Source organism: Zonotrichia albicollis, chromosome 11, assembly GCF_047830755.1.
Source record: "Zonotrichia albicollis isolate bZonAlb1 chromosome 11, bZonAlb1.hap1, whole genome shotgun sequence".
NCBI classification, from domain to species: Eukaryota; Metazoa; Chordata; class Aves; order Passeriformes; family Passerellidae; genus Zonotrichia; species Zonotrichia albicollis.
The window spans coordinates 7,377,155-7,401,703 of NC_133829.1; the positions used below are offsets into that span (position 1 = coordinate 7,377,155).

Here is a 24,549-nt window from a genome sequence, read left to right on the forward strand (position 1 = left end):
TAAAAATCCAAATCAACTAAAGCAAAAAGCCAGGCACCCAAGATATCTTTGCAGAAGCAACTCCTCCCGAATTAGAACTCTGGAATTGTTCTGCAATCAACTCAGCGGACAGTAACCATCTGTTTATGGAAAAAAATGTTAATGGTCCCCAATCATAATCAAATAGGCAACTGCTTTAAGTACCTTTTAACTAACACTAAATTACAATGGAACGGCTCTGCAAGTATTTCTGACATCCACATGCACATCAGCAGTGCCAGCACTTTGATCAGGGCTATTAGAGCAAATATCAAATAAACTGATAGCAATGGGATTCCTGAAACATTACAGAAAGCGTGGGCAGTATTTGCTTACTGTTCATTTGGTTCTTCCCCACCTCCTTGCTGTTTCTGTTTATTCTGAAAGAAAACACATACATGCATGTGCACACACGTGCACACCACCCACCACAGCAGACCCGGTGCAAGCCTGATCCCTGTGGTTTTCTGTCCAAGGCTGAGCTTCCATGTGAATTCTCCAATGTCCAGAAAGCCTTGAGGTGTTTTTATCTGCAGAACATCACCTGAGTTGCCATTCTATTAAGTTCCCTTAATTCCATGGTCCCTGTAAAAGTGTCTGTAAGTCCTGTTCGCTCTCCTCTGGGTGGAACTGGCCAGCACATGAAGAAACTGCAGCACAGAAAGGGGAAATGCAGACAGACAGTGCTGTGCACACACACTTGTGTGCGAGCAGAGAGGCAGCAGGATCACACGCCTTATTTCTTTAGGAAATCTGATTAAAAACCAATCGAGTTTTTGCCAGCTGTAACCAAGTCTGGACCATGAGCTGGCATCGGCTCCACTCGAGGAAGAAAACCTTGTTTGGACAATGGAAGTAGTTTTTAATCTCAGAGCCTGGAAAACAGTTAATCACAGCAAAACTACAAGTGCTCTAGACTTTCTCTAGACTTTCTCTAGCACCTTTCTCTGCATATCTCAGCTAACTCCATTTGGTTTTTATTGAAGCTGTGCAGCACCAGGGATACATCACAGATACACGTCCTTCATCCCCAGGCAGTTGCAAATGTAACAGAAAACAACTAAAAGGGGAATATATTTTAGTCCATCAACCTAAGCACTTACAGTCTCCATCACTGTGCCATCCAAACATTTTGTATGCCTCAGATCTTTTCTGTGCCATTATTATTCTTTCACAAAATTTAATTTTTCTTAGTCCTGGGACTTGCATGTGGCTTTTTTATTATACTACAAAATTTCATTTCCTGTCATCTGCTGAGATTAAACTTGGATTGGAAGACGCTGTTTACAAGGGTTGTATTGACAAGCCTGACCCCAGGAGGTGAGGTGTAAAGCTCTCCCCTTTGGGTGGGCACTCAGGGAACATGGGACACTGGCCCCAGAGTTGAAGCAAGTAGCGACTGAGAGTAGAATATTAAGCTTGTGGTTCCCATGTGGTCTACCCCATCCCAAATAAACCACCTCCTCGGGACACAGACTAAACCAAAGGAATTACAAATTTCAATGTATGGTTGGTAAGACTCTTTTTCCCACATTAATACAGGGCTTTAAAAAGCATCCCAGCCCCTCCTCTGTATACAACACCCTTCAGCAAGCGGCTGCATTTCTGCAACTTCAACGAGCCTCAGTTTTAACATTCACATCTCCCAGTGGTTTTCACTCCACTGCCTCTCTGTTGCTCACTTTCCACACACAAAAAAGGAGCTTTGTTTGCCACTTCCCTGCCGCCTCCACCACCCCAGCTCCAGTGAGCTCCCGGCTCCCCCCAGCTGCCTCAGACCACCCCTGTTCCCTCCCAGCCAGAGCAGCCAGAAAGGGGCTCTGACCTCGCCATGGTAATGAATGCCCTCTCTGGAGGGAGCAGGGATGGCCCAGAGCCAGGCTGGGCGAGCCCAGCTGAGGAGCACAGCACGTCAGAGCCACTCTCAAAGGAGCTTTTGTTGGTGCCAGAGCTCCAGCCCAGCGAGGCACGCTCAGCTCTGCAGGCTTCCCACCCTGGATCAGCAACAGGCTCTGCTGCAGTGCTCCACGGGTGTGCCACCAGCCAGAAGAAGACAAAAGTGGGCAAACCATCCCCTCAGAGTCCTCTCCCAGCACACATCCCTCAAGCCACAACATCTTTCTTTCCACAAAGGCAGCTGGGGTGTTGGACACTTGGTACTGAGGTTGGTGGGCAATCCATCAGGCTGGCCCAGGGAGCCTTCCAAGCTCAACATGACATCCAGCTTTGTCAGTCCGCGCTCACCTCTCTCGAGGAAATAAACCATCTGCTCAGCACTTGGAGAAGCAGAAGGAAAAAGATGTACTCAGACTCATGAGGTGCTTTAGGTAACATGTCCAACACGAGCACACAATGTTCTGCATCTGACAAAATCAACAGGAAAAACCTGCTCCTGCAGGCCTGCCAAGCTGGGATTTCAACAACAAGTGGCAATATATCAGCTGGCAACAAACAGTTCCCGAATCAGGGATGCACTTGCCCAAAAAGATTCAGGGTTTGGATTTTTTTTTTCCTTAGTAAATGATAACACACTGGGTGCCACAAAGGACGTCTCCTGCCCATGAATTAACTGAGCAGAATTTAGGCAGTGTGAGCAGGCTATGTGGTGCCTATGACAATTGTGACTCAACCTCCCTGGTTTTGAAGATGTATTTATCTTCTGTTAACTCCATTTCCCCAAGCAAAGCAAATAAAACTTGTAGAAAATTTGCAGGGTTTTGGTTTCATATCAGAATTGGAAGAAACACAGCATGAGGAGGAAAGCAGACTTTTCTAGCTAAGCAATTTTGCCTCCATTAAACTTCACACACAAAGGCTCATTATGGCACCCCCCTCTTGTTTCTGGGAATGCAGAATATCCACTGACATACTTATCCAAACACCTCTAAACACATACACACATCTGTTCACCAAGACTTGTTACTCACATTAGGCTCACTTCACTCCCCTTTGATTCTTCCACTGCAGTCAGATGTTACTTTTCCTTTTCATATTTATATCTCAAAGCTCCATCAGTGGCACATGCCCAAGCACTTCCAAAGTGTTCTGACAAATCCCTCCAGAAAGCACATAACATCATCCCAGTTTTACAGATGGGGAAATTAGAGCAGAGGCAGAGGTTAAGACAGCTAATTGCCTATGGCCACTAAGTGAGTCAGTAGAAGAGCTGGGAATTGATCCCAGGAACCATGTCTTCCATTCCTCTACTCCACCCACCAGTCAGTACACTCCACCAGATGGTTCTTATCATTGGACATATGGACTAAATATTCCTAAGTTGGTGTAGAAGATTCACTGTTTAATTAAATGTCCTGTCCTCTATCTCCATAGGATGCATAGGAGAAATTCCAGCCAGAATCCCATCTGGACCCACTCAGGAAATGTCTACGTGAAGAAAACAAAGCCCTAGGCAAGTGCGGGGAACATTCCCAAACCTATCAACCTGCCCTGAAGCAGAGACCACAGCAAGGCAGGAAATAGGCAGTGATTCTGGAGCCTTAGGAGAAGCTCATGTTTGTCAAAGCCTGGCTTCAAACAGTGCATGCATGAGCCACCAGTTAGGCTGGGAACTACTTTGTCAGGTGAAGGTTCTTCCTTCAGCCTTCACCAGGCACCACCAACACTGCCCAGCTGGAGATACCAGCAGAGTCACAAAAAGCAGATGGCACACAATTATCTGCTCCTGGCATTGGCTCTGTCTCACCACAGAGCCAGTGTCCCTAGGACAGAGACCAGTTCTGCCTGCAAACATCAAACAGCTTCTCACTTCACAGTCACTATCAGTGACACTTGAAATAAATTTCTAAAGTCGTTATTCATGACACAGAGGAGAAAACCTTTCATCAGAGAGTCATCAGAAAATGACCTTCCACACCACTGCCTGCCCAGAATGGACATGAAGTGACAGCAGCATCTTGGTCCTCACTCAGAGATAGGCACAGGGTGGATGCACATGCCTTCCCAAGTGATCTCAAACCAATTTCACATCCTTCCATCCCCTGCACACCCTGTGCACCACCAAGTCCATAAAACAGATTTCACCCAAGACCCTGCTGTCCTGAACACAATGCAGGGCTGGAGGGAGCAGACTCAAAGCTCTCCTGGACAACCCGTACATGAAGTTATATACTCAAAGGAACACACATCCACACTTGTGCCCACAGAGGCTCACACAGGTGAGAACCACCAGCCCACTTGTCTCCATTACTCTCTCAACAAGCAGAAGAGGACTGCACTCCCTTTAGAGGGCTTTGCATTGTAGGAATAAAGCCACAACACCTTTCCACGTGTGCTATAAGAGCCGGGCAATCCTGGAAGGTGCCTCCTGCTCGGGGAAGGCGGCTGCACCTACCTTTCATCCCAAACTTGGAGCGCCGGCCATACTTGTTGATCATAATAAAGAGCACGACCAAGAGGACACAAGCAAAAGCTGCCAGCCCAACCGCTATGGAAACCTGGAAGGAAAAAGCCTTAGAGTCAACACAGAGGAATTCAGGGGTTTAAATTAGAATCACAGCACCTCCTTGACCATTTAGCCTTTCTGTAGGCTCATGTGGATGCCATGGGACAGAGAAAGAGAAAGAGCAAGCATTTCTCACAGCAGCTTTGCGAGAATTTTTAGGGAGTTGTAAGGATGTGATAACTTGTTAAGTATAAACAATCTGCAGGTGGTGTTTTTCTACTTTGTCTTTCTGTTATTCTCAAGGATAGTGTATGAGGAAGGTGTTTTTGTTAGCTAGCCAATCAAATGAAATCTATTGTATCACTCTATAAAAACCGTGCGGTTCTCTTGAATAAAGCTTTCTTTGCTCTTTCTACAACGCTGCCTCCTGCCTGGTCCTGTGTCATCCTCAGTGCAAGAGTGACAGGCTCACACTATCTGTGCACGTATATAGCTGCGATATCCACAGCTGCAGCCCTGTGGATATCAGTTATGGAGGAAAACACAATCTAAAGCAGCAGGCCCTGACACAGCTTGGAGACATTGCAGGCTTTTTGCAGGGCTGGGAGGTCTGGGATCTTGCCATCAGTGATGCTGTTCTGGTACCAGGTTTTCCCAGCCTCTCACTCCATATATCTTCAGGGGAAAAAAAGGGCTCTGCTCAAATGCCTGGGCTCTCCCTTCCCTGCATCACATCCCAAGCCTCCATTTCAGACATCAGCTCTTTGCCATGACATCACAACACTGAAGCTATTCAAAGCTAAGCCAGGAGCACAATTCTGCCTCCATCCAAAAATCCCTTAGGACAGAGTGAGAGAAAATAACACAACACAAAGAGAAAACAGAAGAAATTAAGTAGAACTAAGGAGTTTTTCCTTGTAAAACATCTGAGTTTTCCAAAGGCCTCTAACGATTCCCTATTGATTGTAATTTTACTAGTAAATATAGTAGAGCAATGTCCAAGTCCTTCACTGGAGCTGTGGTTCCACTGTGGCAGTGTACAAGCAGGGAAAGAAAACCTCTTTGCCCTAAAGGGTTTGCAATCCCAGGCTCATTTTAATATTTATGAATATTTATTCCTTCCAGTCTTTGCTCAAAATACTTTTTATTGCTTTGATGTAAACAACAATTTCTCTGGCATGTGTCCAATTGTTCTGTACTAGGTCTTGTGATCCATTTAGACTGCTTCCTTTTACAAAACTGTATTCTGCTATAATAGAAAATACATCATTTAACTAAGAAGAAGTAATTTCATTTTGCAATCCTTTTCCCCGCTCTCGGTACATTTGTAATAATATTTTTAAATTTTTATTTTACACTCTATTTTCATCCTCAGTTTGTTTTCTGTGCTTTATATTTAATAATCAGTGCACATTATTACTCCAGCCTCACTGTTCAAAGCTTCCACTTCAGTTAAAGGAGGTTTTCTGTTAGATGAGAACTGAAACCAGGGTGGACTGAGTTTTGCTTATTCAATTGACACCTCATGGATTTCAGTATCTTAAAATTTTCACAGAATTAGAGCAATTGTGTAACGTGCTAATTTTTTCTTCTATTACTTATGAATACTTTTTTTTTTCTTTTTTCTACTAGGATTCTGCAGAAGAAAGACAATGCTGAGCTCTGATAAACACTAAAATTACTTTCCTTTTTCATTTTAGGCATGTCCTACACAGCAGGAGAGAGGGCAAACAGACATTGACAGAATTGAACCAAACCAAACCCAGGTCCCTCACCAGGGTAATCTTAACAGATCAATAACAGTCCAAAACACACAATTTTCCTGCTTGTTTGTTCTCCGGGTGCTACTTTTTAAGAGTGAGAATTCCTGACCTTGGCAGCAGAGACTTCACAGGATGCCTTATTTTCAAAGGGTTCCCTGGTTCCACACTGCAGACCCAAGAGGATCAGATGGTTTGTGTCAGTATTTTACCGGCCCAACACAAGCCACAAAATCCTTCTGATTGTTGTTTGAGTCATAAAGGAAGAGATTTCCCTTGCAAACCTCTCAAAACAGCAGAGAAATACAAATACTGAGCAGTTCTGTAGAGAAGAGACCAGGACTCACCCCAAAAGTGTCCTCCTCTGGTTTGTGGGTCACAGTGATGGGTGGGGTGGGACTCACTTCATAATCACCGACTGAAACCAAAACACCAGAGACAGAAAACTCAGTGTGGCTCCCGTGGGACTCCCAGCACATTCCAACAGCAGTGCCTGACCTAAGAAGATTCGGTTCACCCCTAAAAGAGGCTGAAACTTTCTGTTCCAGAAGGCACAAATCAACCATCAGAGAGTTCCCTTTCTCAATCAGCAGACCAGCACTATGCTGATGCTGTTCCAGCCTCACAAATGAGAAACATTTGGGTGCCTGGTGTTCTGGAACAGATTCCCACCACCCTTGAGCTCTCCTCCTAGCTTTCAGAAATCTACTCAGCTAAGTGGGGTTAAAACACAACTGACCCCAGCAGAACTTGATCTGAACAAAGAGTAAGTTGAATGCTTTTTGTGGTGTGTAGTGTTTTGGGAGGGGAGAGAAGAATCCGCTGAAGAAACATGACAGATGTGAGTCCTGCTTCTCATCCCAGCCCACATCACAGAGATGTTGTTGTTGTGGACAGCTCAGCCTGCATGAAACTAAGATCCTTTTTGCTATACCAGAACCAACCATCATTTCCTTTATAGGATCTACTTTGGGAACCACTAGAGGCAGATGAACACCTCCTGGTCTCATGAGATAATTGAGCTGGTCACAAGCTCCCCAACAATCTTGTTCATGCACAGGGAAGCCAGGGCTGTGTGCAGCCTCCACCAACATGCCTCTGGCTTTCTCCTTTTGCTATGTAAATCACAGAGGGGAAGGGGAAAACACAGAAGGAAACCAGCCACAGAATTCAAAAGGCAAGGAGACACTTACTTGAGACAAAGCTGTCCGTACTCTCTGTGGGAAGGACAAAGAGAGAAGCAACACAGTTAGCAGCACAGCAAGGGGGGAGGGGTCTCCTTCCCCACCCACTTCAGATATACTCCACCACCCCAAAGAACCCAGGAAAAAAACTTTTCATTTTTTCCTCTTGGGCAGCCGCTCCTGGAAATTGCAGCAGATTTGCCAGCCGGACATGCTGTATATCAGGCTGGAGAACCTTGGGCTGAAAGAGCAGGGAGGGATACTACTGTGAGGCCAAAATGGAGAAAAAGTAGCACTTTTGAATGATATGTAAACACCCTGCTTTCAGCAAAGCTCAACAGACACACAGGGTTCTGCAGGATGGAGGTGGAGGGGAGAGAACAGGCTTTGCCTTGCATGGCAGTGTGCACCCATGGATAAAATCCTTCAAGGAATAGGAACAACTCCAATGGAGGAGAGCCCAGCTTGGGGCTGGGAGTTAGAGGAACCTCCTGTGACCTGCTATTGATGAGCCACTCAGAACAGCTGATAGCTCCTGAACTGGACAGCAAGGCTGTGGCTGTCCAAGAGCTGCCTCTTGCCCGAGACAAGCAGAGCAGGCCCTGCTGTCAGCCTGCTGGCTGCTCCAGCCTGTTCAGCAAAGCTCCTCCAGCTCCAGAGGTGGCTGAGGCCCCAGACAGTGAGGCCTAAAGCCCTCGGTGACACTCCGTTTACACAGAGTGAGAATCATGTCAGCTTCCAATCCACTTGCCCATGTAAGAAACTGAGCCTGATATTAACTGGATATTAACTGGAGTTTGCACAGCTTTGCTGGCAGAGGAGGATGCTGGAATGCTCACACTGGAGCACGGGTGAGGTTTGGGAGTGTAAACCAAACCCCAGGTGACAAACATGGCTTTCCAAACCAGGGGAAAAAACCTGAACCAATATTTTTGTTTTCAGTCAAGCAAAAGAGAAACTTTCCTTGGCTTTTTCTAGCAAGAGGGAAAAAAAAAAAAGAAAACAATATTTTATTTGGAGACTTTTTCTTCTCTATTGAGGCAGAGTCTAGTCATAAAATTCTTGCTGCCTCTACATTTTCCCCTTTCCATTTTTCTCTGCTGGACTAAGCAATTTCAACAGAAATGCACAAAAAGGCTCTTTTTCCATTAAACCCTATTTTTCCAAGCATAAAAAATAGCCAAGGAATTTCAGCCAACTTGAGTTCTGTGAGAAGTTCTCAAAGAACTGAACACTCATCACAGGTACATTAACTTCTGGGGATTAAATATGGAGTTGGTAGCCTGTGGCAGAGATACCAATGACAACATGCAATGAGATTTTTACAGGAAATTACATAAATCTGTCCTGGGAGCCACTGCCCTGCAGCATCAGAGAGAAGGCAGATATGGCATGTCCCAGATCCCAGCTTCTAACAGCACCTTGCTCCTCTCTGCCTGGAAAGCAGAGTGTGGCCTTTTACCAATGAGAGATTTTTGACCAGGGAGTGCTAAAATACATGGTCATTGTTCCTTTTCTATGCTGACAAAGTCTTCCAGGCACTGTGCTTTCATTAATTAATTGAGAATAATAATCTCACCCTGGGTAGTGACAGCAAAGCCCTTGCACGTGTGAATTGCTGTAAGCATCAAGGGGTTTGAATGAGCCACACTGGGGAACCTTCAGTGTGTGGCATTTTCTGAAGGAATCTACCTTCAAATGGGAAATTATAAACGTCAGCTGCAGTGAATGTATGTGCCAGCTGTGGTAGTGGACAAAGCAACAAGCTTCAAGGAAAGTAAATTACATCCTGCATTGGGCTGACAGGGTCTGCCAGGGTGAGGAATGGCTTGGGACTTTGGATCAGAAGAAATAAAGGAAATGGGTCAGCAGCTGCTGAGAGATGGTTCATGGTCAGTAAGCATCCCACACCAACAGGAGCCATGAGTGGAGCTGCATTCACAAGAGCAATATTTTACATGTATTCACAGAGCCCCATTCTCCCAGAGCCCCTAACACAAGATGCTCTTCAAACATCAATGTGCTTTTCCACACCACAGCATGGCTCAGATTCCTTTCCAAATTCAGCTCTCCAGAACAGCATATCTGCCTCCCTTTCCTGCAGGTGCAGCACCTACTTAGGAGCTGCCCTCGTTTCACAGATGGGGAAATTGAGTCACAAAGGTGGGACCTGACAGAGCTGACACTGCAAACCTGTGCGCCTCTCCTCACCCACCTATATTTGATAAGCTCTTCTGCCCTGACAGAAGGAAACATAAATAGGTCAGATAGTCAAACAGGGCAGCATCCTTGAAGTCAGAATACAAATTTTCCACTCCCATCCATATCAGCTCATTTGTTCAATTGTCAGATCTTCAAGGCAGAGATTTGGGTTTGCATTTATGATATTTGACCTGCGGGAAAACTCTGTGTACATATATGGTGTGATATAAATAATAAATGAGAGTACCGTTGGTATTTTGCTATATTTAGCAAACGCCCTATTTTGCTGGATTTTCTTGGGCTGCAGGGGCCAATTTAGAGCTGCCACTTTCTCATGGCATCATTCCTGAAGGCAGCACAGAGATCTTAACTCCATGATGGCCAGTGTGTTATTTCACTGTCAGGGATGCTCCTACAGAGCAGACAGGCCACCACAGAAGTCTCTACAGTGCTTCCCAGAGATGAATCTTCATATCCTCAAATGGATTTTTTTTTTGCACTTTAGCTGTGAATCACCAGGGAGTGCAACAGGGAATTCCAAGCAATCAGTTAAGAAATCCCAGCAAACTGATGCAAAGTGACTAATTGAGCTGTCGCATCTTTTGTAGCCCTGTCATCCTGGAATTGCACATATTGCATTTGGAAAGAAAACAATCCTGACACCGCTGCATCCAGCTTTAATCATTTCACAGATGTAAGCTGGAAGTAAAAGAAACAAAGGGACAGGCTGCATCACTTCAAAGGCTTTTCCTTTCTATAGCTTATGACTACCTCACAGCAGAACACTTTCTCTAGAAAAAATTCAACAATCTCTTTGGGGCACACAAAAGGAAATTCAAAATAATTGGGCAAACTTATGTCCTATTCCCAGGGAAATTCCTAAAGGTCTTTTGAATAAGTATATAAATACACTGCAGAATATGCTACAAAATAAAATTATTTAAAGCAGTTAGCACCTCTCCCAGCACTGAAGAGTTCATATGACACCACTGTGGAGGAAAATCATATTGGTCAGAAAAAGAGTCTGCCAGGGATCACCTCTTCCAACCTAACATGCAGACAAAGCCAGCTGGGGTTGCCAAGGCCTTGTTGAGGTGCAAGGGCCATAGTAAGACCTTCGGATTGCAAGGAGCCCTGATGAGACAAACTGAATATCCTACCTGGAAAAGGCTTTTCAAGGAAGTGTCCTTTGATGGTTTGGTTGGCCGAGCCCAGCTGGTTGGTGGCCACGATGGTGTAGTTGCCATTGTTGTAGTGGGTGGGTTTGTTGAAGAGCAGGCAGCCCTCAGACACCTCCCCTTGCTGGTAGAACTCCATGCGGATGATCTCGGTCTCGCGGAGCACCTGGCCGTTGTGCAGCCAGTGCAGGGTGGGAGCTGGGTTCCCGTGCACTGCAAACGCAATGCAGTGGTCCATGTGCAGCACCGGCTCCTCCAGAGTAAGGATGCGAGGGGGATCTAGCAGAGAGAAACATGGCAGGCTCACAGCAACCTCCACCCAACGCCACCACTCTGTGCATACCACTGAAAACCTCCAAAATCGCTTGAGCCTTCTACTCTTCCCATGGATTTCTGGAAAGAGGCAGTGCTGTCACGAGAACCTCTCCATCCTTCCTCAAAGGAGGGTCTGAGCCATGGCCAGGCCTCTTGGCCTTCCAAACAGGGGTATAAATAAAAGACAGGGATGGAAATTTCAGCCCAGGAACAATTAAGCTCAAACTGTCCTGCCAACATCTACTGCTGCTCTCCTTCCCCCAAGGGATTCCGGGGAGACTGCCTGTCCCCATTAAGGAGGACACGGTGACATAGCACTGCTACATTACATTACAGATGTGCAAGGTGCCCGTGGGAGGTCTCCAGTCACACCAAGCAATTCTGGATTGCATAGCTGTGGAAGCAAACATCCCTCAGAGACTGTCTGTCCTTGGGGGCTTTGACTGCCTGAATATCCCAAAGGAGTTCTCACTCGCCGAACAGCCTCCAGGGGTGTTTTAATTAAAGGGAGTAGAGTGGGAGAGGGATAAGAAAAGCAAAAACTCCACCTGCAATTTATTGCATATGCATTGTCTTCCCCTTGGGATGCGCCGAGAATTCAAATGTTGCTCTGCTATAGCTTCTGAAACCCCATTTACAACGCCTACTCCTAAGGTCCCAAACCCCAAGGCTGGCAAGGTCTGAACTAGAAGAACAAGTTTTGTGCAAAGAGACATGACACAATGATGTATGTCTTCCCTAAAACTCTCCTTTTCCTGCTGCCATCCAGCTGCAATGACAATCCATTCGGCATCCACAAGGAAGAAAACCAACATACCAAATTTGACCCATTTCGTGAAAATGACAGTGAATTTTTAAGTCAGTGAAGGTGACAAAAAGGTGCAGAGCTGGTTGGAGCTCAGCAAAATTCTCCCAGCAGCACCCATCTACCCTGAACCACAGAGTCGTGTCCCAGCCACCCTCTCTCGTTCGCCAGCCCAGATCCGCATGTGGCTTGTTCATATTTCCTGGCAAGGGGATTCAAAACAGGCAGCCACCTACATGCACAAACCCAGATCTTTCCAGTGTAAAATTACAGCCTGACTGATGGCTCTGTGCAACAAGAGCAAAGGTAGCAGAAACTGTCAGCAGCTCAGAGGATTTCATGGGTGAAAATAAGCATGGGCATAGTGCTGTTGAAAGGGTGGAGGAACAGATGCTAAAACACCGTGCAAAAAACATCCATCTGCTGACCAGTCAGCTCTGAGCTGGGCTGAGCTTTAATTACCTCCATCCTTCAGTCCATCAATAGCACTTATTGGAAGGAAGATGAAAGTAGTAAAGCATCACACAGGATGAATGGGTTTACCAAGAGTAGCCAGAATCCCACAAGGGTCTCTGCTCTACACGGCAAGGTTGAAGTGAGGGACTGATTTTCAAACTACAGAGTAAGGGCAAATATTACAGACACAGCAAAATAGAGCAAATCTTAGCTGCTTGAGACCACAAAGCTGTGTAAACTTCCTTTTAAGGTCAGGGGTTTGTTATATTAGAAAGCACAAAGAAAGTTGAGCTACTTGCAGATAAAAGTGAACAGTTCAAATTTGACACGTGCACATTTATATGACATTTGAAGTTTAACTTTGTAGGATCTGACCTGAGAAAAAACCCTTACATTCCTGAAATTAGAGGCAAGGTTTAAACTGTCTTTAGCGAGAGTGCCATTGAACCTTCACATAGCACCAAGACAAGAAACTTTGCTTTTGTTAAGAGATTTTTAGTCCCTCTATGGCTTTCCTTTAGTCTGTTGAATATTCCAATACACAGGCAGGAAATTCCCACCACCACCACTGTGGCACTGCTATTCCTTCCCTGTTCTTGTGCTCATTTCTGGATTAATGGAGGCATCAGGAAAGCAAAATTACTGACATTTGAGAGGGAGATCTGTGTGAGGATCCACCTCCAGCTCAGCTCCTCCTAATCTTCATGCCCAAAACCAGTATGACACAGGTGGCAAGTGGCCATGCATTCAAGCAGCCCCTCTGGACTCTGCATGGACAAGGGCTCTCCACTGGTACTTACAGTAGACAGTGAGCAGCACACTGGCATTGCTCATCCCCACCACGTTCTCAGCAATGCAGGTGAGCAGGAATCCATTGTCCTCGCTGGTGACATTCACCAAGGTCAAATTGATGGCATGAACATTGGTCCAGTTGAGGTTGGTCTAAAAATCCCAGAGAGAAATACAGACAGAAATCAGTGTCTGGTGGGTCCTTTCCTCCCCTCTACCAACCCCAGAAAAGGAGCATCACAGTTTCCATGTGAGGAGGTCTCCAAAATCCAAAGACAGAAGGAAGGTATTTCCTCACCTGATCAAACACAGCAAATCTTGTAAATACTGGGAAGGGGACAGCCACGGCATTGTAGCACTGATAAACATGGCCAGCCTCTAGAAAATCTTACTTAGCTATTGCAAATAGGTCATTTCACTGGAGTTCCATCAGAAGACACGAGTTCATTCAATCAGGGAGCACTGAGCTCTGAAGCTCTCTCATCTTCACTTTCTGACCATAGAGAAGGAAGGTTTTGCTCCCTTCTGGGAATTCCCTGCTTCTCATGTGGATAGAGCATGGCTTCAGCTTTCCTTTGGATACAACAATTTCTCTTTTCTCATACCATCTGCCATGCATGCACTGACCTGGGAAACCCTGGGGGCTGCTTTGGCAGAGGCACAGGCAGCACTGGGGTGTTGCAGTCCCTACCTGGTGGGTGTTGATGGAGTGGAGTTCAGCCACTGTCCAGTCCACGTCCGGCAGCGGCGATCCTGAGCCATTGCAGGTGATGACCGCGTTCTCCCCTTCCCGCACCGTCAGGTTCACGTGGCTTACACTGATCTCAGGAAGGTCTAGAGGAGACAAAGAAACTGCTCAGGTCTGGGGCAGAATTTTCTACAGCCAGGAACAGGAAGTGCGCGGACCCAGATCCCACCAAGCTGTTTTCCAAATCAACCTCCAGCACCCTGAGATGAGTAGTATGAGGCAACAGAATGTCTATGCCCTACCAAGAAAAGGAGGGGTGTTGGACATTGGACATGTGCCAGCTGAGCAGACCCTCTCATCAGCTTTGAATCCAAAAGTTGCTGTCCAGTTCTGGCCACTCATTCACACAACTCCCATACCCATCTCTCTACTCCCAGAGAAGCTGCTCACGAGGGCAGTCACTGGGGATGAGAAAACTGTGTATGCTGGGAGAGGATCCAAGGCATCCCCACCCACAGGGACAAGGCACAGAGCACTCAGCATTCCAGGTGAAGGAAGTGTCCCTGTAATTTATAACAATCAGGAAAAGATGACCAAGGCTGTGTCCTCATATTAACTGCAGCTCTTCTAATAGAAGGTGCCCTTGTTCTCCCTCGGTGGTAGCAGAGGAATTCACTGATTTATGGTGGCTCTGATTTACACCAGTTCCTTGCTTGCTGCCACAGGCACCAAATATCCTTGTGAAGGGAAACAAGACAGTGCTGGTTGCAAGAAGGCCAAAGAGTTTTCCTGAACAGGGGAGATTTTTAGAGGCAAATTGAGCAAGCAGGGCAGGAGAAACTGACCAGGGGTCCCATCCCATCATAGGGCAGCAGCATCCATCTTGCCAAGGCAAAGTCATGGATGGGGGCACACACACCCTTTCATGGCCATCAGAGAGTGACACCAGGAAGGAAAGAGCATTGTACTGATTAGGATGATGCCAGAAGAAAGAAAGCAGCAGTCAAAACCTGGCAAAGCTGCATAGATGGCAGGAATAAGGGAGAGGGAGATGAGAAGGACATGTATGTTTTCTCCAGGCTGAGCTGATACCAAACATGGCCACACCAAGCCATGCCAGCCCTCAGCACCAAAGGACAAGGATATATCAACATCCCTGGAGACTTAATGCTTGAACAGAAAGATTCCTCTGGAGGAAAGCAGACCACTGTGGCTCCCTGCTCTTTCAGGAGTATGCATGGTCAGGGGAGATGCTTGCCCTGCACACCAGCACATTTTTTCTCCCAAATCAGCACCCTGCTGTCCCCTATAGTCTAATGCCACCATTGATGGAGCCATCTCTCCTCCTCTCCCTGATCCCTCAGGATTTTTTGTTGTTGTTTAATCCTTGCAGCTTATTCATCCCATGTGGGGCGGAAATTACAGCGCTCTCAAATCTTTTTAGTTCATCCACACAAAGGCACACTTTGGCCAATTTCCAAAGCTTAAAGGGACAGGGTGAACTTGGAAAAAAAAAAACCAACCAAAAAAACCAACTAACCAACAAAACAACAAAAAATCCAAGTCATGCAAATCCAAACCTGCATGCTGTTTGTCTACTACTGCTACAAGCAACAAGCCCAAATCCCTAGTACAGAGGATGATTATATAAAAAAAAAAAAAAATCTGGTTTTCCTCCTTTTTTCAGCCTGTGAGTTTGACAGCTGCTTGTGTACAGACTGTTTAATTGCTCTGTGGAAGGTACATCTCTTTTTCCTTACTCTGCAAGGGATGCTTTCCAGTAATAGCAATAGCAGAGCAAAACCTGACACCAAACAGGCAGCTGATGTGTGAACAAGGTGAAGGGAAAAGGGATAACTATTGAACATGCCTCGTGTTGCTCCTGGGGCCGCTGGACTCTTTTAAACATCAGCAGGAAATAGAAAGAGATATAAAGTCACTTCTGGCTCTTCCCTACAGATATGGGATTTCAATTGAAAAATAAAACAAAAGAAAATGAATAGAGACATGTATTTCCTAAGAGTAATTACAGAAGATTCTGTCTCAGTGTCTTTTAACAATATACTGCTTCTAGGATTCGTTAGGCACAGGAAGATCTACATGAAACAGCTCTTTTCAAGACATCACAAGCCTCACTACAGACACTTTGTCAGGCAGCAGCATTGCAGTGAAGAAAATGCCCCAAATCACCCAATATCTTTCATAAGCACATAAATAGCATCCTTACGTTTACCCAGATATTCTATTTTTAATGTACAAACTATCCCAACCAGCTTCAATCCTCTTGCTCTCAACCATGTAATCGAGATCCTGCTGCCTCAGGTTGCTGAAGCTGCAGTGCTGGATTGTTCAGGGATCCCTCCAGGCCTCCCTCATGTCCATCCCAGGCATCCTTACCACACTGGGTGATGTTCATCTCCTTCAGGGTGATGATGGCTGCATCCATGGTCATGCAGTAGAGATCCTGGTACTGCAGGTTTGCCTCGCTCTTCTCCTGCCAGAGCTGGATCCAGCGGATGTCACAGCTGCAGTTGAAGAGGTTCCTCTCTAGTCTCCTGTGAGCAGAGAGAGGTGAGAGAGGATGGTGGGATGGGGAAGGATGAGCAGAGCTGTCACCTGGCTCTGGGATCCCCAAGGAGGGCAGCTACCATGCATGTGTAAAGCTGAAGTAGAATCTTCTCTGCGTTATCCGCCTGGGGTCTTCTGGCACTTATTACTCCTGTCTTTGCCACAGTCACACATCCCTGCATTCACAGTCTCCTTCATGAGTGCACACAAGGTTTTACACCTCTCAGGGCAGCACAAAGACACATTCACTGTCCCTCACCACAAGATCTGCACTACTGTGGCCTGGTCCCACTGTCACCCAGACACCCAGAAGATTCACCCCTCAGCAAAGGAGCAGACAGCTCTCTACTGCCCTAAAATATCAATTTACACCTTCAAATCCCACTTCAGTGGTGGTTCTAGACTCTGCTGGGCAAAGCACAATCCAGGCCCCCACAAGCACTCAGAGAAGCTGGCAGCTCTTCTCCCAAGTTCCTTGTACAAACACAGGCTCCTGGTGACCCAGAACACAAGCTAATGTGCAGGGGAACATGCATTTTAATCAAATCAATCAGCACTGTGCTGAGACCCTGCTGACCTGGCCAGGAGAAATGGAGAAAAGCACTGCCTTTAATGTACTTCATTTAAACCACACTTACACATAGTTTATATACCAGGAATGTTTATTATAATTGATTTTCCAACCTATTAACCATTTCATTTACATTTTTAAAGCTCTGCAGGTGTCTGTGGACATGCAAGAAGGCCAAGTCTCAGCAGAGAGAATAGCCCAGTGCTCAGCCAGGGCTGAGCTACCAAAGCTGGTTGCAATAACTTGAGAAAAACTAGGAGATACAGCCTGAACAAACAAAATATCTCCCCACACAACTGCAAAGCAAAGAAAGTTGGGATCAGCAGTGCCAAACATGAGCTCAGTCACCCCAAAGCAGAAGGGCATCTCCAAAGGTCAAACCATTGCTTCACGTGATATCTAGATCCCCTGTCAGGGGGATACATACAGGGGGAAAGCTTTTTTCCTGCTCTGTTCCACGTGTTACTGCAAAATTCATGCTTGCTTTTACAAAATTAATTTCACCCATTAACAGGATTTGGAAACAACCTTCCAAACATCTGCAGCTGCTGTTTTGTCAATACAGTGCTGCAAAAGGAGGAACTGAAGGGGTGTTCCGGAAGCACCCAGGGTTGCTTAACCTGAACCCTAATGATGCCACTTTGCATTTCCAAATACATCAAGATGTCATCTGACCTTTTTTTTCAGAGCAAACACTGAGTTAAGCTTCACTCTGTGGCTTTTCATTAGTTCATTTCTTTCCCACCAAAGGCACATAAACCTCTGTGACACAGGTACAAGGCTCAGACAAGCAACTCAAAGGCCAAAGCACTAAATTTAACAGACCAGAGCAGATTAGTGCAGTGATTTGAGTGATGAGACATTCCCTGCGTGCTCTGACAGGTACTGCCAGGGCTTTGCACAGGCTTTACATCCCCATCTACACAGCCATGAATCTCCCTCTCAGGAGCCCCCCAGAATCACTGATACCAACAGGACATGGGATGGCAAGTGGGAAAGAGCAGGGCAGGTAACTGGGGGTGCAACCTGGGACTTGGCAGGGAGCTGGGGGAGCTCAGATGCAATGGGGGAGAAATTCTGCTCTGCTGCAAATATCCTCACAGAACAAGGCTGCTGGGAGAGCTGCTGTCCTAGCACTTAAGGGCAGCTCTGTAAGTAATAGACAGCAGCTTTCCTGGCCCATTGTTAATTCATGAAGGGCCATGAATAATACAGGAGCCACGGGCTTCAGGGCAGAACTTGCCCACAACCTGCCCCAACACCAGCAGTGTAACTTGCTCTAATCGAGACCCCCAGAGGGGCTTTTGCACAAATTAACTCCCATCACAGGCTGGATGTGCTGAGTGCCACAGGCAGCTGGGGCAGCTGGCACAGCTCTGTGGGTAGAAGGGGCACATGTGCACACCCATTGTCCCTAACATGCATTGCTAAAGCATTCCTAACATGCAGAAAATACCCTTCCCTCCTTGCCTGGTGCCTGCCTTGCCATGCCAGCCAGCTCCCCAGAGAGGTGCATAGGGAATTCCACTCTCACATTGTCCTAAATCCACCCAAAAACCTTCGTTTAGTATATGAGTGTGGAATTCCCCATGCACATCTCTATGTGTATAGGGAATTCCACACTCATATTCAATTTCTATTGAATATTCTTCACTCATATTCAATTCTCTCCTCAGATCTCTTCCCTTGCAGGGACCATTGTAGCTGCTTCCAGCTTTTCCTCTCACTTTTCTGTAACACAGCTCCACTACCTACAAACCTCTGCTTGTGGACATAAATGCACCTTCTGTTCCTGCAAGAAGATGTGCCCTTTGGACAAAACACCCTGTTGGACATGCCATGTGCTGCAGACCATGGGTGCAGCAGCATCCTAGTGAGAATTAAGGCAAGAGGCCCTTTGTGGGACACATCCAGCACAACTTAATCCTGGAACGAGCAAACAAACCCAAAGGGCATTTTTTGCATGCAGGCTGCAATTGTTGCCAAATCATGCTTGGCTGCAGGCACTCAGGAGCTGTGCACACCCCCACACCTTCTTCAGCCCTCCTTAAAAGTGAAAACGCCTGTGAGAAATAGCAAATGTCACAGCTGCAAGGGAGCTGGGCTCTCTGCACAAGCAGAGATGCTCTGGCACTCAAGGAGTTCATCCAAAAAGGGACTGAACCTGCACCTCAGACAGAGCCACTCGCCAGCACCATAAGCAGAGTGATAGTAGGGTATACTCAGGGCACAGCCCCTTCCCTAAACAGGTACAATATATTTGGGAAAGAGGAAAATTGTGGCAATCATGCCATGAGCTGTCATTTGATGAGATAATGACCCATCAAAACTGAAACCCTAGAGCATGCAGGCATCAAATTAATTCTTCAACAAAACTGATGCTGCTGGTGCCTGGTTGAGCCCAGCTCTGCTCCCTGCAGAGAGCTGTACCCACTATCTCCCAAAACTGCCTGTACAGCCTTCACCAGGGTGGACCAGTGTGGGAGACAAATGCCATCAACCCTCCAGTGTCTTCTGGAACAGACAGGGACTTCACACACACAAGCAGTTTTTTTCCAGACTAGGCAGCTAAATGAGATACATGCCCTGTCCCATGCCTCCCCTCTCATCAGCTAAAGCAAAGCTGTCTGCAGCTAAAACCTCTCAGAGGGCAGCAGAGATCCTTGCCACACTTCTTCTGTCTGTTTCAATTCACATGAAATTCCTGCCAAGGTTTCATACTCTTACAATTAAAATGCTCTTCCTATCTTGGGACTGAGGCCACTTCCCTAAGCTTGAGAAACAAAGAGCGCACAGCAGAGAGAGAGAACAAAATCTAGTTTTTTTATTTCTAATTATTTCCCAGAACCAGAGCTGCTCTTGGTGGTCCAACCAAAACTGTTATTTCTGAACCCCTGCCAGAAGGGGCTGGGATAGAAAGGGAAGGACTGGGACAGGGAGTGGTGTGTGCTGTCTGACAGCTGGCTCAGCTAATGCAGAGAGCAGGCAGTACCCACTGTCTGGCCACAGCTCTATTACTGGGACTGCTGGTAGTGATAAGTTTCAAAGCTGGAGGCACAGACCATGTAAAGTTGGTCTCATAACATTAACAGAAATGCTGCTGTGCCCCATCCCCACCAAAGCCTCTTGCTGTAGCACTGCAGAAATGTACTGCAGGGCAACTTGGCAGGCACTGCTGGTATTAGAAATGCTGATGGGTTGGGCAGAGCAGCAAGATGTTCAGGACTACAAGGTTTTATACAACCAAAGACGTAATTGGATCCAGAGTCTTAGGTCTTTCCGGGAAGGAATTTCTTGAAATGTCAGCTCTAAGCTCTCTGAGGATATGACAAAGGAAGCCAAGGACATGACAGAGGAAACCAGCTGTGACTTCTGGATAAGAAAGGCTCTAAGTCCAACATTTATGAGCTGTTGCATGTGTCAGATGCTTCCCTGCACACACTCAGCTTCAGACTTAGGAGAGTTGTGCACTCATTAGCCTGAGCCCTGCTGGTCAAGGTCAGCCCATGCCATGGGAATTAGGGCTGGAGTTACTGGAAAGAATTCCAAGCCTTGTTTCTGGCCAGAAAGAGCAGGAGATAATACTCTCTAGAAGTGCGCCTCATTTTTGCCATCCTTTCTTCAGTGAGTCAGCAGGGAAAAATCTCAGCTCTGTTGAACAAGAAATTCTTCTTTAAAGCATTACCACGTTCACCAGGCTGCGCCGCCTTGGATGCAGCCAAGCAGCAATTTCAAGCCCCAAGTTGCCATCCACCTGCCCAGCACTCTTCTGATCTTTACTCCTCATTGTTCGCTGTGAGTGGCATTGTCAGGTCTCATGTTCCCTGGCAATCTCCATGTCACACTCAGTTGTGGCTCCTCTCCTGCAGACAATCCTCCTGCTGCTCCCCTCACCACATGCTCTGCTGTTCCGAGCTGCCTCGTTCTAAGTCACGGTTTTGGCTTGGGTGCCTTTTCTTCCTCTGGATCCACGATTTCCTGATAGCACAGGGGCACAAGAATTCAGTATAAGGCATCTCTGGTGAGCCTCTGCACCCACTTGTTCCACCAACCCTCCACACAGTTGTGGAGAAGAGATTCTGGCCAGCTTCTCTGTGTCCCTGGAGTCTCCTGGCCTCTCCACTGTTGTGCACAAATGCTGCTGCTCAGCCTGTCTTCCCCAGGCTGGTGTCTCTGCATTGGCCTCTGCTGCTCACCACCTTCTCCCTTTCCACAGAGTTTTGGGCTTAATTTCAAGTCCTTGGCTGATGTCAATCTGCAACTCCCTTTCTAGCTCTTACCAGTGTTTCACACTCACTTTATGTGGGCCATGTATTCCATCTCCTTAGGTTCTGGAAGCCTCCTTGGAGCTCAGTGTGCCAAAAAACTGTCTCTTACTCACCCATCCTCTGCATTTCTAAAAAAAAAGTACAGTATTTCCCACTTTTGTGGATCCATTAGTAATTTCTCCCCAATGTGGAGATGTGCTCTTCCTCACCAACAGGTCCCATCCTTCTAGCAGTCAGAACTAAAACCACCTCAGAGTAGGTAACACGTGTTTACCTTAATTCCCAGCATCTTTATGTGAATGATTATTCAGAGCCCATAGCTCAGGCTACACCTCTGTGCTGCCTTCTTTCTGACAATTCCAAGGTTCAGCATGGCCCCAGGAAGGATGCTGCAGGCACATCTCTCTGCCCCTTAAAAACTGACATCCATGGGGATATCAGATAAAATATCCCTCTCCTGTTGTGTTTGAGGATCAGCATCACCAAATTGTTCTGGTAATCTTCATCCTAGCCATGCTTATGTGGATGAAGGATCTCTAGTTACTCAGAGGGAAACATTTGTCAGGAAGCATCTAAAGCAATTCTTTAGGAAAAATTAACTTGACCAGGCTCTTAGTCCACCCCAGCCAGCAGCAAGGCAGTCCCTGTGGGCTGGCACATTTGTAGGTCTAAATTTCTCACTGGAGCTGGTGCCAGAGGTTGCCAATACCCTTTTCAGAGCCTGGAGCAGGAGAGTTTCACCTGAGGCTCCTGCCCCACATAATGCCAAGCCTCCCTGTGGGACGCCATGGGCAGCACACACCACATCAGAACTGCTTTCCCACCCCACCACGGCTTCCCACTAACCAGCCCTGTGATCTCCTGTATTTCTTTGTGCACGATTTCTTTGGTTCATTGGGATTTGTTATCTCCAAGAAAGCTGCTCTGAGCACAGCTCCAACTGGAGCCAAGTAATTCAGCTCCTTCCTGCTCGCCAAGCTGCAGAGTGCTGGCCCCAGGTGACACCATCCAAAGCCACCCCAAGCACACCAGCTCCCTGCCAGGATCATCATATCAGGACAGCACAGATGGATTCATCAGGTGAAATACCCTTTGCTGCCCAAAAAGCAGCTTCTCAATTCCGTTTGTGCTTGGTATTGGTCTTTTGAGCCCGGCTGGAGCTGGCAGACCTGGGACGTGCCTGAAGGAACAAAATACGACCAAATGAAGCAAAAGCACATAAAAACAAGCCCCTTTGGAAGTATTCCCATTAATCTGCAGGCTCACAATTACCCCAGGCCCTGCAAGTGCCTCCAGCTCAGGACTGCAGTCCCATTTGCTCCTCCACTCTTGGGTCTCTCTTGGGTAACAACCATCAATCTGAGTTTTGCCAGACAGTGCAATGACAATAAGTAAAGGTCTAAGAATACAAATGACTCATGCTATTAAACTTGAAACCCGAGCCAGGCTTGAAAAATATTTAGAGCTGTAATCAGCAAGGAGACAAATTCTGAATTCAGCATTTTAACTCTGCAAGCCAAATTTCCCCATTAGAAGGGCGTTTCTCCATTTTCTAATATCACTATTAGTATTTTTCATTTAACAATTTGACAGAAATAAAATACACTGCAGTAACACCAGTGATAACACACTTACTCCCACTTGAAAGACTGTCTTTATTCTTTCATAAGTCACTTCGAGCTTACAGCTCTATTGATCATCAGTGAGGATGAATGGAGCTTCCCAGGATCCTCTGGGACAAATCCTACATATATTTTTTTTTTATACCCACCAAACAACTATTCCTAAAATTCAACAAAACAGGTCATCAGGGCAACGCTCCATTGATTTCATGTCCACTTATTCTTCAAGCATGATGCTGAATGCTCTATCAATAATTCAGCAGGCTGAAGGCCACCAGTACCCCAGGAGACACAACTATCTCATCATCTCCCACATCAGAGCTGGGAGGTGTCTCCATTGTAGAGAGAAAGGGAATCATGTGCCTAAAAAGCAGGAGTGTCTTGTAAAGCACGTGCACCAACTAAAGAAAAGCAGTTAGCCCTACCCTGCGACAGATGAGAGCAAGCGTTTGAAGAGATTCACTCAAAACCCGGCCTAGTAAGTATTTCTAATGTGCTCCCAGAGTTAGTCAGCCATTTACTACTCCAAGCATGACTTGTTCATCATCCCGACATTAATTAGCCAGCTGCTGTGAAGTTAAAAGAGAAGCAGTTCTGCTCTGGTGCTCCCATACCCAGGAAAGCCTCCCAAGGATGCTGCTGCCCACTGGAGTTTTAGGTAATTATTCTCTGGCTTCAAAATAACTCTATTTGGAAATGGTTCCTCCTCTCAGCCTCCTGTCTTTTCCCAGGAGATCCCCCCAGGGTGGGACTTACAGTTCAAAGAGTCGCAGTGTCTGGAAGAGTTGCCATGACAGAGTGGTGAGCCGGTTCCCGGAGAGGTCTCTGAAAATTAAGGAGGAAAAAAAAAAATAAAGTAGTCACTGTAAATAATTCTTCCTGCACATGGCCCTACCACCTCCACAGAGCTCAATGTCCTCCTCGATGGGGAGGCTGTCAAGCAGTTTAGAACCCAAGTTCAGATTTCATAATGAGAGATTTTAATGAGGACAAACCCCAAATGAAAGTTTCTCTTCTTGTTTTGTTTTTTTTTTTTTTCTTTTAAGGGTAAAAGTGATTTATATCCTGCTGCAATGTTAAGGAAAAAGAAAATTCCAGTGTCTGATTCTTGCCCATGAATCTGGAGCTCAACCAACCATAAGCGAAAAGAGCAAGTCTAATTTCAGAACTTGAACAAAAAATTAAGTACAAACCTCACGTTAAAAATAGTAACAGCCAGGTTCAAATGACAGCACGATGATTACCCAAGGTGTTATCATATGATCTGCAGTAGCTGTGCATTCCAGGTGTCCCGGAATGGCTGTGTGCTGCTTGCACCCAGGGGTACCACTGCTACAGCAGCCAACAGCTCCCCATCCCTCTCTCCATCTGCCCAAACTTGCAAAAACATAAATCTCATCTACCTGGGAGAGCTTTGCAACCCAGCAGACATCTTCTCTTTAGCTGAAAGCCAGAGAGGATGAAAGAATGTAAAAGGAACTGAATTAATAAAAACAAGAGGAAGAAATGTGTCTGGAGCAGGGTGAGCAGAAACAGAACAGCCCCCAGTTTCTAACAGCACAAAAAGATGGTAATGAAATTTATTCTTTTCTGGCCAGCCTGAGAGCCACCAACCTAGTGACCAGCCCATGGGTGAGTGAGCAGAGGAATGGGTCATCACAAGTTCTGGGAGAACCCCAAATGCCCCATATCTCTTTGCTGGCCTCCAGAACACACAGGAGGT

The 24,549-nt window shown here is 46.4% G+C and overlaps 1 protein-coding gene across 3 annotated transcripts in view; it reads right to left on the minus strand.

Moving 5' to 3' along the window:
- Nucleotides 1–24,549, minus strand: part of NTRK3 (neurotrophic receptor tyrosine kinase 3) — a 216,391-nt gene that overhangs the window by 138,999 nt on the left and 52,843 nt on the right. For all 3 annotated transcript variants that reach the window (XM_005483447.4, XM_074549225.1, XM_074549226.1), the window contains exons 4-11: nucleotides 23,583–23,651; nucleotides 16,195–16,352; nucleotides 13,801–13,943; nucleotides 13,121–13,262; nucleotides 10,727–11,023; nucleotides 7,374–7,397; nucleotides 6,528–6,598; nucleotides 4,370–4,472 (exon numbers count right to left, since the gene is read on the minus strand). In XM_005483447.4, coding sequence (XP_005483504.2) covers nucleotides 4,370–4,472; nucleotides 6,528–6,598; nucleotides 7,374–7,397; nucleotides 10,727–11,023; nucleotides 13,121–13,262; nucleotides 13,801–13,943; nucleotides 16,195–16,352; nucleotides 23,583–23,651 — 1,007 coding nt within the window. The remainder of the gene's footprint in view (nucleotides 1–4,369; nucleotides 4,473–6,527; nucleotides 6,599–7,373; nucleotides 7,398–10,726; nucleotides 11,024–13,120; nucleotides 13,263–13,800; nucleotides 13,944–16,194; nucleotides 16,353–23,582; nucleotides 23,652–24,549) is intronic.